Genomic DNA, 19,373 nt, shown 5'->3' on the forward strand with positions numbered 1-19,373 from the left:
GCATAACGGTCTACCGAGTATACGATTAATATCAAGAGTTGAAATTTTCAAAAAAGTAAAATTGTTTGATATACAATAATTTTCATTTAATTAGTTATTGCTATGTACAAAACTTTAGTTAACATGAAATTTTTATTTTCGGCGGGCGAAATGGGGTATCCTTTAAAAAAGTTGAAAAAAAAAATTTCTGAAAGTTAATCAAATTTCATTAAATTCAAATTTTTTATATGTAATATACATAAAGAAAAATTACATTTCACATCATTGGTGGATACAAAGGCAAAAAAAAAATTTTTTTGTGGGGCAGAGAGGCCCCCCTCCAATAAATGATAATTTTTTTTTTTATTAAATCGTTTTCATCATTATGAATGTATTTCTTTCTCTTGACAATTATTTTTGGTTTTACAATACTCTAAAAAAATTTTTTTAGGTGTAATAAATCGTTTCCCTTCGATTAGCTTAATTACTAATTGTTATGTAATAAAAAAAAACAATTCTATATTTTTTATTTGTCATTATTGTGAACCCAAAAAACGTGTTTTTTGATTTTTTAGACTACAGATTATTTTGCATTATTTCAAAAATTTTATCAATCAAAAAATAAAATATTATTTTCGAATATTTTTAGTGGCCGAATTTGCCACAGCTATAGAGAATCAGCCGAAAAATGAATTAATATATTAAATTTTTTTTAATTTGACGATAAAAATATGAAAGAATCATTTATTCAGAATTTTTGGATGGTCCATTTTGCCCCAGGTGTCATGCGTAGTGCTAAAAATGCGCAAATATATCGGATTTATAGCAATTAGACGAAAAAAAACATTTTTTTTTTTTTAATATTTTGGGGGTACTCCGTTTTGCCTACCCTACCCCTTTTGCCCCCCCCCCCCCCCCTTCCCTAGTAGTGCTAATAAAAATATGTCATTACTCATCAGACAATTTTGTTCATTAAATAAAACTACAGTTCACCTCATCTTTACGATTTAATATTTTTGAATTAAATTGTATTTAAATAATTAACAAGCAAAAAAATCATGATTATTTGGACATCAGATTTAGCACAGTGGATAGCGTCCCGGCCTAGTAATCAGAAGGATCTCAGTTCGAACCCCGGTAGCCCCCAAATAATTTTATTCGTTATTTCCCATTAATTCAGTAATTAGTTAATTACACTCCAATGTGATGTCGATAAAAGTGTGATCAAACGTTTTTTTAATTATATTTATTAATTTAAATAATAATATTTTAGATCGAGCATTGGGTGAGCCTTAGATTTTTTGCTACCCGAGGTTTGGCCGAGGCTTGATTTTTTGTTTCCCAAGCCTTGGCCAAGACTCAATTTTTTGTTTCCCAAGACTCGGCCGAGGCTTGATATTTCGTTCCCCAAGGCTGGGGACATTGTTATCATCCAAGGCTTGGACCAATCCTTGGCCCAATGCTCAGCCAAGGCACGTGCCAAGCCTTGCATAATCCTAGTGACGCTTGGCCAAGGCTTGGTCCAAACCTTGCCCAGTTGTTCTTTCCTACCTGGGATACGAAAATCATCATAACGACATTACCACCGAGGACATAAACAAACTGAGAATGAAATATCAGTGACACAAGAGCGTCCACATCATTTTATAATTTTTATTGTAAAAATTTAACTCATGCTTACAATCCTTGTTCAAATCATAAAATAAATTTATTTTATTTTTGTGTTGTTTCATTAAATCACAAGAAAGTCAAAGTATAATAAATATATATATATTTTTTTAATATTTATAAGATTTTCTATCGAATAATTAGGTTAAATTGTTGGAGAAAGTGAAGAAAATGATGTTGAAAGAGTAAATGAAATATATCCCAAAATGGAATTAATCTATATAACGTTCAATACACGGAAAAAAAATTCTACTAAAATTTACGATGTTAACATCGTAATCTCGGACTAGACTTTTATTAATGTCAATTTTTAAATGTTCTATTTCAAAATTTATTATGTGGGTTATATTTTTTACTATTTAACATCGTAATTTTAACAAAGACTTTTAGGATTAAAAATTACTGCAAAAATTACAATTTAACATCGTAAAAAAAAAATAAATAAAAATTACACTTTAAAAACTATATTTATTCGTACATTTAATATTTCTATTTACTTTTTAACAAAATAAATATTACAGTGCTGCCTCTGTTATAATACGATGGAAGCTATAAAAAGTACGATGTTACATCGTACTTTTTAAATAGTAACTGGGTCCTCCGCAAGTCGTTTATATGGATCTTAAAAACCACATATAGTGTAGGCCCTTCAGTGGCCGAGTGGTCCAAGGCGTCGGACACTTCGCACTCGAAAGGACTCGGGTTCGAATCCAACTGCCGAACGATTATTATTTTAATCTTTTATTTAAAATTTCTCTTCAAATTTTACGATGTTACATCGTAATTTATATTAAAGAGCTTAAGACTTCGTATTGTTTGTCTGAAGTATTATTTCTTAAATGAAATTTCCAACCCTACATCGTAAAAATTACGATGTGAAAAGTCTAGTCCACCAATACAATAATCAATAAGACAAATTACGATGTTAGCATTGTAAATTTAACTAGAATTTTTTTTCCGTGTAGTTGATGATAATTTATTATATAAATGCAGAATTAATTGTAACAACTTTTCTTGATAATGCGTCGTGTTCTTAGCGGTTGCAGCAGCTGTTCAAGTCAATTTGAGGTATACAGATGTTTATACATTTATCATTATAAATATACATGTATAAAATGAGGTGAAAAACAACGAGTTAAAAGTACATGACAAAAATGATCGAAAATGTGGTCTAAATTATTAAAATAAATTTTTATATAATAAAATCAACATGCGGTGGTTTTTTTCTTGATGATTATACGCTGATCAAAGTTGATGTTAGTCTATGTGCTGTCCATTATAATAATTATTAATTTAACATATAGATAAGGTTGGTGTATATTTATTATAATCTTGATTTGGAATAAACTGTCATCATCGGTACTTAGAAAGCACAATAAGTCAATCGTTTACGCATGCGGCACGACGTGCACTGCGTCGTCGCGATGCCAAGTTGAGAGAGAGTGTGGTCAAAAGGTAGTACAGTGAAGAGATAAGGATAACAAATCCCTATAAAAGTTGAAAAATTGCGAAGTGTGAATAGGAGGAAAAGGTCTGGTAATATGTCGGACGATCCAGTGACACCCGAGTGTTCTTTCCTGGAGTATTGTTGCTTCAATTTTGTAATAAATATATATGTAGACGGTGCGATGTGTCAGGTGGCAACGTAATCTTTTATAGTAGATGAGGTGGTCATGTTTCCGTGTATAGTATGTTCAATCCTCTAAAATAAAAAATGTTTTTATTAATTTATTTTTTTTTTGTTCTTTATTTCAATGTTTATTTATTTTTTTGAAAACGGTAATACTCAAGTGAAGTTATTTCGAAATATTGAAAAGTGTGCTTTTTTAGTTCATTTGTAAAAATAATTGTGATTATGAATGAAAAAGATCAAGCGGTGTTTGCAAAAAGAATAACATTTATTATTATTTATAACGGGGTATATTTATATTTCATAACTAATTAGAAATAACTGCATTTAGGATTATGAATTTTGAAAATTAATATATTTAATAATGATTAAAAAGTAGTTTATAAGTTTTGAAATAATTAATAATCACATGAAAAAATTAATTCCTCAATATTAAATTTCAATTATGATGAAAGTTTACGTTAAAATTGTTGATAATTATAATGGAAAGTAAAAGTAAGAAATAAAAAGGCGGGATAAAAATAGGCGCGTAAATTTCATAGCTAAAAGATATACAGTTGGGTGAGCAATAAGAAAACAAGTGCTTATAGAGATTATAAAAAGGGGTTTTTCGCAAATGTGCTGAGAGAAAAAAGTGTATATTTCCAAGTAAAATTTCTTAATTTAAGTGTTAGTTTACTTAAATAGTGCCAAAAAAATGTTTTCTTAATTTTAATAAAATTGTATTGTCTGTAGAAATTTATGAGTAGATCGAAGCAATTGCTATAAAATTAAGAAATATTATACTTCGATGCAGTAACTTTTTTCTTGTTTTTAGTATCATGAATCAAGTAAACATGATTACTTGAATTTAATTTTTTTTTCTCTCAGTGTGAAAGCCGCTGTTACTGCTTTCTTCGCGACTCATCTTCAGATTACGCGTCTCTATAGTACATTGTTTGTTCGTTAGTTAGAAGAAATACATGACTATGTATGTAGTATCGCTTGAAAGACTTTTTAACCGATAAATTTTGTTTCGATTTAATTCTACCCCGAGCAAACAAAACCAATGATCGTTTTACTGGACAATTGATTCACTTAAATAATTTGAATTGTTAATGTCATAAATAAATATTGGTAAAATTTAATTGCATATTTAAAAGTCGACATAAATAGTAAAAAAAGTTTGGAAAATCCAAAAGTGCACGACTCATAATGCTTATTTGATCGTAAACATTAAAATATTCCGAAAGGGTAATGTCGCAGGCAAAATAAAAAAAATAAAAATAAATAAAATTTGAAGTATAAATGTTATTTATTTATATAAAAATGATAAAAAAAAATAATTTTATTTAAAACAAAAAAAAAAAAAAATAATAAATTTCAAACGTGAAAAATTCCGAAATTTTTCACCGTACGATCTGTGAAAAATTTTACTTTTTTTTTCTATTTTTATTTTTCACTTGTTTATTTATTATTTTTATTTATTTATTTATTCGTCTAATCTCAATTTTTTATATTTTTATTTTCTAAATACCCGCGCCAAATGAATCGGTTAAAAGTATGGCGCAGGCACACTGGGTGATAGTATTAGAAAAAAATACCACGCATGCGCACTTGTTAAGACGCATATCCACACATATTTTTTAGGCTAAAATTAAAGAAAATGCGATTTAATTTTTTATTAATTACAATTGCATAACACAAAGTTAGATAGCCATTTTCGAAAGCAAATCCTTCTAGGGCAAAACGAGTCATTTAAAAAACAAATGGAGTTAAATTATGGATTCTTTTTCGAGATATTGTGTTTTCAAGCTACAAAATTTTTTTACTGCTTGACGGGAAAATATTTTAGTTTATTTTAATGATTTTCTCGTTTCTATTGCACTGAATTTGTTTTTGAAAATCGCAGAAATAATCTTTATTACATTGTCTGTAAATTGGTGCATCATGTGAGATGTTTCTGTTCACTAATAAGACGGATAATAACAGAAATAGTTGTAGAAAGGAGGCGAATAAAAATTTTCGATCGTAAAGCACTTCCTAATGCTTCGCATTATGAGTCGTGCAATAATTAAACGATGAATATGTATCGCGATATTGCTAAAATGAATTATAAGCTCTGTAAACTCTTTCTTGTTACGTATCAAAGCTGCGCAGACGCGAGGTCGTGGTCTACCCGCATAACTAACAAAAGATCTTTCTTCTTCTCGTCAGTTTCTTCTTCATTATCTTTCTTTCTTTTCATTAAATGCTTTTTCTTTTTTGACTTTCTATCCTACTTCTTCTTTACACTGCAAGAAACTTAAAAAAAACTCAGTCGTTAAAGAATCTTCTCGTTGTCAGTAGAAAAATAATTTATAATAAAATACTAATACGACGCTTTTAAATGTTTTTGCTACAATATTTAATAATCGGCAATGTTAATACTTATTCATAGCAAAAGATTAAATATAAGCATTTATAGGTTGTAATTGAGTAAGTTGTTAATCTTTCATAGTTATGGATAAATAAACTTTTTCGAGAGATTGACAAAAAAAAAAAAAAAAACGTTATTTTCAATCGATAATTCATCAAATACTATATTACTAATTGTTCTTTGTGCTTTTAATTGCTACTGCGAAAATGTATATATATTTTTTTTTATTATAAATATAAACTGGAGTCTTTAAAAAATAAACATAATTTGTAGTGATCAATTTGAAATAAAAGTTTAATTAAATATTGATTTTAATTTGTTGTGTTATTTAGGGTTTGGGATGTAATCGATCAGAAGATTTTGATACACCGGTTAGCTCGGGTGGCAACATGGGAAGTGTCGCAAGATTTCCAAAACTCGACGAGTGTGCTCATTTCCATTATGAGCATGTGGAACTTACTGACCTTGAGGTTTGTTAATTTATTAAAAACAAAAAAACAAAAAAAATTAATATTTTATTTACCATAAAAATATCTTATTTTATAGGTTTCAGTTACTGAGGTGCCAAACGACACGAGTTTTGCTGTACGTGTTACTTCGGGTGACACTTGTTGGACACTTCAACGTTCGTACGAAAATTTTATAATGTTTGATAGACAACTACATCGTTGTATTTTTGACCGCAAGTTCTCGTCACTTGCTAAACTACCAGAAGTTCAACCAGACAATACTCAAGATTTATTGGCAGCTTACCTAAAACATTTTTCAAATTTAAATCACGAAGGATTGAATTGTGGACCTGTACTCAATTGGCTGCAGCTTGATAATCGTGGCAGAAGAATTCTAGTTCCTGAATCAGATTCATGTCCCATTAACACACCTGCGGTAGCAGCTGCTTATGCGGTGAGACCGTATACGGCACAAGCACAAGATGAGATATCATTTCTGGTAGAAAATAATTATTTAACAACGATTTCTAATTAATTGTATAGAATCGAGTCATAATTATTATTAATAATGCGATTTATGATTTAATGATCAATGCTTGTTTAACTTATCCTCTAACATTCTATAAGCGAAGGCACGTTAGGCGTTTATTACTCAATATACGCGTGGGGAATTGAGGCTTTACGTTAGCCAATGACAATAATCTCGGTTGTTGATTGTGACAACACTTACTAATTTATTGTTCACATCTCATTAAAATCAATCAACAAGAATCGCAGTTAGTCTGTAAAAAAAAAAACAAATAAGATAATTTTAAAGTGTCTTGTTTCCAAGCTACTAGCTAGTACAAAAATTTGATTAATTTATTGGTTGTGTTTTTAGGTTGGTGACATGATATCAGTAATAGATATGCCACCACCAGGGGAGAGTAATTGGTGGCGCGGTAAAAAAGGTTTTGCTGTTGGATTTTTTCCTGCTGAATGTGTCGCTGTTATTGGTGACAAAGTACCTCGTCACTTGACTGTATCAAATATTGTACGTTCTAAGTTACCCGTTAAACCCGTTCTCAGAAAACACGGCAAGCTTATCGCCTTCTTTAGGTCTTTTATTCTTAATAGACCGTCTAGGAGACGATTAAAACAATCTGGAATCCTTAAAGAACGCGTATTCGGATGTGATTTGGGAGAACATCTTTTGAATTCTGGTCAAGATGGTATGACTTATTATTATTATAATTAATGTAGAAATAAAAAAAATGATTATTCATCACTTTACACATAATATGATTGCAGTGCCAGCTGTACTCAAGTGTTGTGCAGAGTTCATTGAAACTCATGGTTTGGTAGATGGTATCTATCGTTTAAGCGGTGTGACCTCGAATATTCAACGACTGCGTCATGCGTTTGATGAAGATCGTGTGCCTGCTTTGCATTCAGATGAGAGTATACTCCAAGATATTCATTCGGTAGCGTCCTTGTTGAAAATGTACTTTAGAGAGTTACCTAATCCATTATGTACATATCAACTTTACTCTACTTTTGTCACTGCTGTTCAAGCTAATACTGATGCGGAAAGATTAAGAAGAATGAGAGATGCAGTTAGAAAATTACCTCCTCCACATTATAGGTTAGTATTTATTATACATTTAATGATTATATTTTTTACTTATGTTCAAATTTTATAGAACATTGGAGTATTTAATGCGACATTTGGTAAGAGTAGCAGCACGTGGCGCCGATACAGGTATGACACCTCGTAATGTTGCTATTGTTTGGGCTCCGAATCTTTTACGTTGTAAAGAACTTGAAGTTGGTGGTGTAGCAGCACTTCAGGGTGTGGGTGTTCAGGCTGTAGTAACTGAATTTCTTGTTTGTTTTGCGGAGCTAATATTCGGCGATGGTCCAGTTGGTCGACCTAAATCATTGGCAATTACAACTCCTGCTCGATTACTTAGTCTCGAAGAGGCGAGAAATCGAACTCTACGTAATGACTCCGAGTATATTGAAGTAGGTGCTGGCCCAGCCGGATTACCTGTACACTATCATACAGTAATTGAGCTACCACGAAAAAGAAATGGATCAAAACGTTCACCATCATTAAATTGGCGGGCAATATTTGGACGTGGTGGGTTTGGGGCTCGTGGTAAAACAAGACAAGTAAGAACTCCACCACAAAATGAAACTATACCGAGTTCTCTGAATGCTATGAGACGATTAAGACCTGTTAAAAGTGCCGACAGTCTTGATGGAGAAGATAGTCTTGGTCCTTTAATGGGTCCACTACCTAACAGACCATGTGGTCACAGTCGATCAGTTTCACATGATTCATATTTTGATCATCTTGCAGACGCACCAAGTTCTGTATCTCCACTTGATCTATCTGAGATACAACTTAACTTCGATCTTGAAGAGCGAGAAATGCGAATGTTTTCGGAAGAAGAAAGTGGTGGTGTTGCATCAGTGGAAGCATCACCTCGCCGTCAAAGAAATGAAGGCCCACCATGTATTGCTGTAAGTGGTGGGAGTAAAAGAAAAAGATCACGTCTTGAAGAACGTCTTCATTGTGATGTTGAATTAAGATTTATTGACAGTCAAAGCCCAGATCAGATAATGGTATCTGCAGATATTCATGGAATGGAAACACCATCACCACTTACAACTCCAGGTTACCTGCCATTGTTATCAGAAGCTTCTACACCAATTAGTCCATCTACACTACAAGCAACACCAATCTCTATAACACCTAAGACAGGTAATAGCCCTCGCATAAGCTTCCGTAGTTTTACGTTGCCACTTGATTTAGATGATCAATCCTGTAATTCTCAAATATTAAAAGGAGACATGTCTTCCGATAAATTGTCTGTAGATCCTCCTAGTCAAAGATTATCAGTAAATTTAGACGATCGTAGTAATGCTAAGTCTTACGAGAGAGTTAAGACTTATGAAATTCATGGATCTTCGCCAGAAATATATGATATGAAAAAAACGTCGGATAATTTAATTGTGACACTTTCAGATCAAGAGATGACATCCAGTGACATACTAAATCTTTCGTGCGCCACTCAAAACGATGTATTTTCTAATGTTTCTGCTATGAGCTTCCAAGAAAAAAAGTCTGTTTGTAATAGTCAGAATAGCTGTGATGAACGGAATCAAAGTCTTCCGAATAATACTCAAAACTCGGAAAATGATGGTATTGTCGATTGCTTGATAATTTGCCAGAATGAAACTATAGGTATGCCGTCTTCGAGCACTACTGATCTCGATTCTCCAATGTCTTGTGAGCAAACTATTGAAGAGTTACCAGATTCAGGATTTGTTATATGTGATGGCTCTGATAAAATTTTTACAAATACAGATAGTACACAAGCATTAGCAACTAATACTAATGGTTCCGGGGAATGGGTTATGGTAGAAAGAACAGTTGATTCTGTCACTACACCAACAAATGAAGTAACTAATTCAAAAGATCAACTTGAAAGTACTTTCAATTCTGCTATTGCAACAAACCATCCACTACAACAGAGTTGTGCTTCTGATCTTACAATGGGTTCAACTCTAGATATTGATACATCTTGCATTGGACCGAGTGATTTAATAGATAGCTCTATTTTGGTGGAAGAATCAACAAGTGAAATATCTTTCGACATAAGTGAAAATAAAAATGATAAAATATCTTCGGAAAATGAAAATAATTTAGAAAAACAATGCGGTAGTGATCTTCGTAATGGAAATGATCGATGTTGTTCAGAGAGTGCAATTAATTTAATGTCACATCTTGACTCAGAAAAAATGGACCATGAGCATGAATGTTGTAGTTATAGTTTACGTTTAGATAATGAAAATCTCTATCGTTGTAATTTAAATGAATCGAGTGGAGTGATGCTTTCAAAACCAAGTATTGAAAATAATCATTTGAATTATGAATCAATAAATTCAAATAAAGATGTTCAGTATAATCGTACCAGTCAATATTCGTCAAATATTGAAAGAAAAAATCTAACTGATGATGAAGAATGTTTTAAAAGATGTAAAGATATTCGGCATAGCTTCAGTCATAGCGCAAGAAGATCACAGCCAATCAGTCAGCATATTTATTTATCACAGCATGCACAAAAAACGATAAAAAGACATTCAAATACTCAAATACGTGATAATGAAGAAGTCGTTATTCAGTCGGAAAATGCAGCTGAAGCTCATGAGATTGCTCATGATCCAGAAGGTGCATCTGAAACTACGTCATTAGATTCTTCATACACATTTTCAAATGCATCATCGCCTATTGATGAGTCTGCTGTTTTACGAGATACAGCCGCAATATTACAAGAACTTGCATTGCAAAGATTATCTGGTGGAGTTGGAAGTGAAACTCCATTACATTCAAGAAGAAAACATGAATCTGATGATCGTAGTCGGAATCGAGGGAGTTTTGATTTAGAATTAAATAGTGAAACTGATACTGAAATAAATGCCAAACTAGAAGATAATTGTTTGCGTGGTAAATCTGAAGAACAATCAAATAATGTAACTCAATATTTACCCCCATGCTTGCGTGCTCGTCAGGCAAGAGCAACAAGAGCTGCTTTAAGTCGTTCATTAGATGAAGATAAATTTAATCGTATGACTAGTGAATCAACACGAATGCCTCAAAAACAATTGTCTGATGATTCTCAACACAATTCAACCCCAAATGTTGGTGAACATTTATTGTCTTGTTCTCAAAGCACGGAAAAATTACAGTCAAGAAATTTAGGACTCGATCTTGGTGATCCTCGCTGTCGTGAAAGAATTGAAAAATACAAAGAAGAAAGACGAGTATTTCTCAGAGATAAATATAGAAGTGAAAGTTTTCGAGGTTCCACATCAAGAAACGAGGATGATGGAGAATTGTTGGCTCGACTAAAACAACGTGCTACGAGACCCCTTCATTGATATTTATATTTATTAGTATGACTAAGTTATACTGTCTAATATAAGACTTTAAATATTGTTTAATAACTTGTATCTTCTAATATTGTTAGTTTGACGTTATTATAAATTGTTTATCTTGGATGTTAGAGGAAAAAAATCACATTCCTATTGTTATTATTTTTCTATTAGATGGATATAAATTATTAATCTGATCCTTATCAAAATAATTATGTCATAGTTATTTTTCGAAGCGTTGAGTTTATGTTTTTTTCTTTTTACTTGTGTAAATTATTAAGTTTTTTTTTTTTTAATTATTATCATAATAAATAATAAAATAATTTAAAAGCGTGAGATTTTATTGAACGTTAATAAAAAAAAAAAAAATTTATTGCGAAAAAATAAAATTTCTATGAATAGTAAATTTAAATAATTTAAATTATAGATTGGAAAACAACATTTTTTAGATAATATTAAAAATAATAAATAAAAATAAAGACAATCTAATTTGTCATCAGATAAATTTGATGTTTTAAAAGCCAGGTTTTAAATTTAAGAAATTACCTTTTTTTTTGTATTCATTATTTATACTAATTACTGATTGTAATTGAATAATTGAAATTAATTATTAAAATTATTACATTTGAAAGAGCTTATAATTTAACCGATTGCTGTGTATTTGCAGACAGTAAGACAGGTCTTTAATAAACTTTAAATGTTTTCTGCATGATATTTTTTATATGATTAATAATGCCTATTATATTATAATTATTTATCTAATATAGTAAATTTAATAACCGCCAATGAAAATCCCAAAAATTTTTATGAAAATAAAATGTGAGTGATTATCTATTTGTTAAAATAAAAAAAAAAGAGTAAAGAATGTAACGTTTGTATACGTTACTAATTAATTCTAATTGAAAAAAAAAAAATAACAATTCTATAAAAATAATAAAAACGATTATAGATAAAACAAGTGTGTACTGTATATTACAAAATCTGTTAGTTTTTTAAATGTTAGTTTAAATTTATCATCATTTTCAGTAGAAAAAAAAAATAAAAATGCAATCTCTTGAACATTTAAAAGTTTTTTAATTTATCAATTGCAAGTTTATTATTATGATTTTAACAATAATTTTCTCTAATATACTTGATTAAATAAATTTTTACTTCCTAATAGTATTCTATAATTATAAATAAATAATAAATATACTAAATTTATTGATCATAATCAATAGATTTTGAGCAGTATTAAAAAAAAAAAAATTGCACTATATATATGACTAAAAAAACATTAGATACATGATTATTGTTTTTCTTAGGTAACTAATTAATGTCATTACCTACTATATTTACAATACCACTATAGTTTTCTGATCATCACAAAATATATTAATGAAAATAAGAAAACAATAAACGAATAAATCAAATAATCAAAATATTTGTATAAAAAAATAATAAGAAATTAAAATTGTAGAATATTCAATTTCACTTAAAATTTGTTTAAAAAAAAATATAAAAATTCTGTTTATTAACAGGAAATACGGAAGTAAAATATATAGGTAGTTTTAAGGGGGACCACTAGTGTGACTGCTCGAAAAAAAGATGATTTTTGGAAATTTTTTTAAAAGAAAACTACGGTATGGAATATTTTAATGTTGTAAGGATATATTTGTGGATATATATAATGAATACAAGATAAAATTTTTGGACCTAAAAATTCAAAATCAGCGAATTATTCACAATCTCCCAACGCTAAAAAAAAGTCCCCCCACTGCTGCAGTGATAGCTACCTTCACAGTGCCTGAATAAAAAAAAAACCAAGAAGCTTATTAAACTGGAAGTAATTTCCTGTACCATGATTCTTGGGCTATGAAAAAATTGAAATTTAACAAAATGGCGGAGTTTAAAAAAAAATTTGATGATTTTGGGCCTGCCAAAATTACTTTTTTGATACGATTGAAAAACTGGAGGTTTATGGTACGTGGAAACATATTTAAAAGAAGCTGCAATCCGAATCAAATCGATCGGATGATATGTTTTTGAGTTATAACTGCAGCAATTTTTAAAAATAAAGTTTCGAGAACCGATGAGCGGCTGCTCTTCAGCTGGTTGTAACTCAAAAAATTATTTGAGATAAGCGCTTGAAATTTTAGTATGTTATTTTTGAAGCTATAAACTATCGAAATATGCAAAAAAATCCATTTTTTTCAAAATTTCACACTAGTGCCCCTCTCCCCCCTCCTTGCTTAAAAAATCCGATAGATTCTTATAGCTGTAGGTAGAAGGCCCTATACTTAACTATAGCACTTCTCATAGAACTCATTCATTCTTATAAAATCTCTATGAGAATCTATTGGATTCTATGAGATTTTCTTAACAAAGCCCTTAAGTAAGAACAATAAATATATTAATTGTATGAGGAAGAAATGATTGAATGTGGCTTTAATCAGAAATAATTGAAACAGGATGAATGTAGAGATAAAAATCAACGAATAAATTTTTTGCATAATTGTATATGCATTAAGCTATGGACAAAATGTATTTTTAATAATTACTACATTAGTTTAACATTCAATTGAAATTTTTTAATTTTATGAATATATTTAAAACTTTCATAAAAATTAAATAAATTATGCAGTAGAATTTTAACTATTTATATTTTCAACTTGATGCTACGAAAATTAAAAAAAAATAAATCATTGAGTTTAATTCAATTATAAAACGTCGATTTCTCAACAAATGTGAATGTTTTGAGATCTGGGAGCAGATTTTGAGCAGGAAGCATTTTGACTATTTTCGAATAATGAATTAATTGAAACAAAATTTAGAAATTTTAAGATCAAAGGCAGAATAAGATTTCAAGTTATTTATGAAATAGGATATTAATCATTAAAAATTAAATTTTTTTTTCTTTTTAATTAAACACGCATGTTTCTGCCCAGTGTTAGTTATATTTAATGTTCATTTGCAGCCTTATTACTCTCATTTGTTTGCTTGTCCCTTCAGCTTACTTATTTCATTTTTTAAGTGACAGTTTTAGTTAACCATTCGAAATTACTAAAAATGAGTGAAAATGATATTTTTTTCTTATTTACTATTCAATGAGATTATAAATCACGGATTTTTCATTCTCTAACAGTTCTCCGCAACATCGACTTGAAAACTTTTCTTACAGGCTGCTGACATTGATTCTTTAAGATCCGATGCAGTTAATCATGAAAAATATAGTGTGGGACCCAGGATGAAACACGATTTCAGACTGCAGGTGATGTCACCGCTAACTTCACTCTAGTTTGAAATCGTCTTATTTCATCCCTTGTCCATAAAAAGCCCATAAAAAAAAACATTATTTTTGTTAGGTCTATAAAACTGGCAGAGAAAAGTGAGCAGAAACCAATGCGATTTGCGCCACAATTTGTCGCTAAATAGTTGCTAATTAGTTGCTGCAAAACCGATTTTGTTGCTCAAACCGATTTCAAGAAAATCAAGTTACTGCTAGCTTATGCGTAAGATAGCAATGAATTCGCAAAATCGGTATTGCATAAGACGACTGATTGGTAGAAATTTGTTGCTGGAAAACAGCGCAATAATCCCCTTGCGGTATTAAAAATATTTTGGATACCCGATGAAAAAAGTTTTTGTCTAATTATATATGATCATTAGACTGGGCCAAAAAAATCGACTATTTTTTCTTTTTTTCGATACTGTGAAAATATTATTCCTGATGACCAAAAAAAATTATTGTGCAAGTTTGAGCCCTTAATATTGATATTAAGAGGTGTATCGTTACGACTATTAGTTTTTTGACAGAAATTTAATTTTTTACCCAGAACTCGTGAATCATCTATGTGAAAAATTTGAGCAATGTATATTCTTAAAGGAAATTGAATTCCCTACAAAAAATTTCTCTTAGTAAATTGATGTAAAACGAGCCGTTTCCTTGTAACCGTGCCTTAAAGATTGATTTGTTTCTTAAATTTTTTTTTTCTATTTTGGATTTTTGTAACTACTAGAAATATTAAAATTTTTTTTAGTCAAGATACATATTCTTGAAGGAAATTTAATGCTCTACAAAAAAGGTCAATTAACAATTTTAGCTAAATTCACTCCTTCGAAAGTTATTCAGGTTATTTAAGTCGTTTTAACTCAACTTCAACCTTGAATAGTGAATCGATTTAGATGGTTGAGGTGGCAATCGAAAGAGCTTGTTGGCCCTCAACTTTCCTGAAAATTTCAGATCATTTGATCGAGGAGACTCGAAAATATTGGCGAATTACGAAAAAAAAAAATTTTTTTTTTTTTAGTTTTTTAGTGATTTCTCAAAAACGAGTCGAACGATCGACTTCAAAATCTAATCAGCTCTAGAACTTTATAAGCCGCGTCGAATGCCACCTCAACTATCTCAATCGGTTAATTTGTTCGAGAGATATCGTTGGCGAAAGAAATGATAAAAAACGGTTTTTTTCGATTATCTTTGAAGTGACTCATCCGATCAATTTCAAAATTTAATCAGCTCTAGAATTCAAGAAAACGCGCCGATTGCCACCTCAAACGTCAAAATCGGTTGATTAGTTCAAAACATATCGGCGCTGAAAAATTAAAAAAATAACATTTTATGTTATTTTTTTCAAGATAAATCAAAATATAATGTGCTAAAATGTGTCTGAAATCATACCAACTCTTTCTCTTTATAGTCTCTTCCGATCATCAGATAATGTCATATAACTTGTTCCTTAGTTTTAAACGTATTGTCAGCAAAAAATTGAAAAAACCCAGTTTTTAATATGTTTCTCGGATATTCCATATATTATTGCTCTGACCTAAGTCAAAACTCATTCAAATCTTGATTTTGATCACTGACATCGATTTCTGCCTCAATACATGTACTCCAGAGAACATAATCGAAAATAAAAATTTAAAAGCCGCTTCTTCATTAATGATTTTTGATTCTTTTAAACTCTAGCATAAAACGTTACTTGTTAGATCTTGAAAAGCTCATAAAAAAATGATTGCATGTAATAGCATTTTCGAGCTCGACGAGCTCGAAAATATATTCACAGTGATGTTTTCAAGCTCCTTGAGCTCGAAAATAGCGGGAAGTTTTGGGGCTAGCCCGCAGGGCCAACCGACGCCCAGATTTTTTTTTTCGCTCTCACCCCGAAATTTTGTTGGAAATACCTCCCAAAAAATTGAGTCCTTGATATTAATATTAAGTACTCGACCGCAGCGTGTGAAGATTTCCCATTTAAAATACACGTAAACTCGGGTTTTCATTTTTCAAACTTCTATAACTCCACGGCAGTTTATGATATCATCTCGCCCAAAGCCGGGATTTTTTCAGAATTAAATGCTCTACAAAAGAGCCATTGTCGCGAAGTCGTAACTCATACGGGTGGGGAATTCCGGACCGCTAAACCGAATTTTTTCATAGAATTCTTGTTTTTTCTCTCATTATCGCATAAACAACAAGACCTACAGAAAAAATGCAAATGACAACTTTATAGGAAATTTAATTTCATACAAAAAAGGTCCTCAGCACCGAATCACTCAGATTGATATTTTTTGAGATATTAATTATTGAAGTTTACGTAGCATTGAATTTCCATAAAATGTTGAATCAAATCTTAGAAAATATTGATTTTTTATTTGACTAATATCTCAGAAAATATAAATCTGAGTGATTCGGTGCTAAGGGCTTTTTTTTGTAGAGAATTGAATTTCCTATAAAATTATCATTCACGTTTTTTCTGTAAGTCTTGTTGTTGAGAGAAAAAACAAGAATCCTATGAAAAAATTCAGTTTAGCGGTCCGTACTACCCCACCTGTATGAGTTACGACTTCGCGACCTCGGGCACTTTTGTAAAGCATTTAATTCTGAGAAAATCGCAACTTTGGGCAAGATGATATCATAAAATGCCGCGGAGTTATAGAAGTTTAAAAAAATTTGGAAAATCCAAAAGTGCACGACTCATAATGCTCATGTATTATGGAATAATAAAATAATAATAAAAAAATGACGGGAAGCACGAATAAATTTAAAATATATACAATTTTCTTTCATTACAATTTGTTGTTGGTTTTTTTTTTTTTTTTTTTTTTTAATTTATACTAGTATTTTTTTTATAATTATAAAAGAACCTACTCAAAATATTTCGAATTGTAAATAAAAAAAAATTGAATTGAACAAATTCAGGCTTACCAATTAGCAAAAAAAAAAACAGCTGTACTAGGACGGTAATTCGCAAGCGCCCCTGGTGGGATAAATGTGCGTATAATGTATAGATATATCACCATTTATGTTAATTTTACATAGATACAATCAGCGGCGGGTATTCATACCGTACCCGGTTACAAGCGTGCTTTGCACATCTCTACTATTATCACTCTACCAACATACAACTCTCTTAAATAGATTTCTATGCGAAAATATCAATACTAAATATATTTATGTTGCAAAATAATTCTATGTAAAATTATCTCTATGTAAACTTATTCTATTAAGTATAAATATATGCGAAAATAATTCATGTCCAAAATCTCTATGAAAATTAAGTCTCTACAAAATTTATTATAATATGACAGAATTAGGTGTTAACATATTTATATGATGGAATTTCTCCATAACTATACAACTCTCCTTAATATTTCTCTATTCTGCATATCTCTATGACACAACAATTCTATGAAAAAATTTTTCTATTTAAAAATTTTTCTATATTGACAAAAGTCAGTTTCATCACATCTCTCATCAAAAAAAAAACTAAGTTTTACGAATGATTTTGTGTCTTACCACCAGCAATCACGTGGCGCTACCATAAAATTCCAACAACTATACAATAATATTGATAATGATTTAAGTAATTGTAATTTTTTCTTTTTAAATGTCATTAAATTTGAATCCTGACTTTGTCAGTATTTTATTATAATTTCAAATTTAATGACATTTAAAAAGAAAAAATTACAATTACTTAAATCATTATCAATATTATTGTATAGTTGTTGGAATTTTATGGTAGCGCCACGTGATTGCTGGTGGTAAGACACAAAATCATTCGTAAAACTTGGTTTTTTTTTTGATGAGAGATGTGATGAAACTGACTTTTGTCAATATAGAAAAATTTTTAAATAGAAAAATTTTTTCATAGAATTGTTGTGTCATAGAGATATGCAGAATAGAGAAATATTAAGGAGAGTTGTATAGTTATGGAGAAATTCCATCATATAAATATGTTAACACCTAATTCTGTCATATTATAATAAATTTTGTAGAGACTTAATTTTCATAGAGATTTTGGACATGAATTATTTTCGCATATATTTATACTTAATAGAATAAGTTTACATAGAGATAATTTTACATAGAATTATTTTGCAACATAAATATATTTAGTATTGATATTTTCGCATAGAAATCTATTTAAGAGAGTTGTATGTTGGTAGAGTGATAATAGTAGAGATGTGCAAAGCACGCTTGTAACCGGGTACGGTATGAATACCCGCCGCTGATTGTATATATAGATATAGTTATACAGTCTTTTTTTTATTTTATTAATTGTAATTAAACGACACTGAGTTACGTAGCCATTTGCAATAGGGGACCTACAAATCTATCAAAGAATTAAAAAAAAAAAATTTGAATCAATTACTGGATTTTTTCGCAAGTTATCATGTATACGGGTTTTAGACTTGACGGACAGGAAATTTTTTAAAACTGTTTTGATGTTTTTTCCGTTTTTATTGAACTAAATAAATTTTTTGAAAGTATGGAACTAATCTCCATTAAATTATCTTCAAAATAGTATGCAAAATATATTGATTCCGAGAACTAACAAGGGTATAATAATTGAAATAGTTGCCGAAGTGAGGCGAAAAAAAATTTTTCGATCGTAAAGCACTCTCTGATGCTTCGCATCATGAGTCGTGCAAAATAAAAACCCAAGTTTACGTGTATTTTAAATGGGAAATCTTGACACGCTGTGGTCGAGTACTTAATATTGATATCAACGGCTCAAACTCTCAGGGAATTTATTTGGGAGTATTTCCAACAAAATTTCGGGATGGGGAGCGAAAAAAAAAATAGTCGCAAAAAAAAGCACCCTAATAATTATACATGAAATTATACATAATTATACATGGGATTATATATAATTATATTTAAGCCTATACATGATTAGATCTGATCATACGTGGCTGTTATAACCCTGTATATAATCATATATAAGTCTATACATGATCAGATCGGAGTATATATAAGCTTATACATAATTAGATCTGATCATACCTAGATAAAAAAAAAAAAAACTGTTTAACTTATTGCATCTTCAATTTAGAATTGAGAAAG

General features: G+C 30.2%; 1 protein-coding gene across 3 annotated transcripts in view; it reads left to right on the plus strand.

Annotated features, from left to right (window-relative positions):
* LOC130671554 (uncharacterized) overlaps positions 1-11,388 on the plus strand; it is a 34,203-nt gene extending 22,815 nt beyond the window's left edge. For 2 of the 3 annotated variants that reach the window (XM_057475514.1, XM_057475516.1), the window contains 5 exons: positions 6,008-6,145; positions 6,222-6,623; positions 7,005-7,335; positions 7,415-7,748; positions 7,807-11,387. In XM_057475514.1, the coding sequence (XP_057331497.1) occupies positions 6,008-6,145; positions 6,222-6,623; positions 7,005-7,335; positions 7,415-7,748; positions 7,807-11,053 (4,452 nt within the window). In that variant the 3' untranslated portion in view covers positions 11,054-11,387. Of the gene's footprint in view, positions 1-3,132; positions 3,336-6,007; positions 6,146-6,221; positions 6,624-7,004; positions 7,336-7,414; positions 7,749-7,806 lie in introns of those variants that run through there. The other variant, XM_057475515.1, reaches the window with a different exon arrangement.
* Positions 11,389-19,373: the final 7,985 nt, after the last annotated feature.

The sequence above is a fragment of the Microplitis mediator genome, chromosome 7 (assembly GCF_029852145.1).
Source record: "Microplitis mediator isolate UGA2020A chromosome 7, iyMicMedi2.1, whole genome shotgun sequence".
NCBI classification, from domain to species: domain Eukaryota; kingdom Metazoa; phylum Arthropoda; class Insecta; order Hymenoptera; family Braconidae; genus Microplitis; species Microplitis mediator.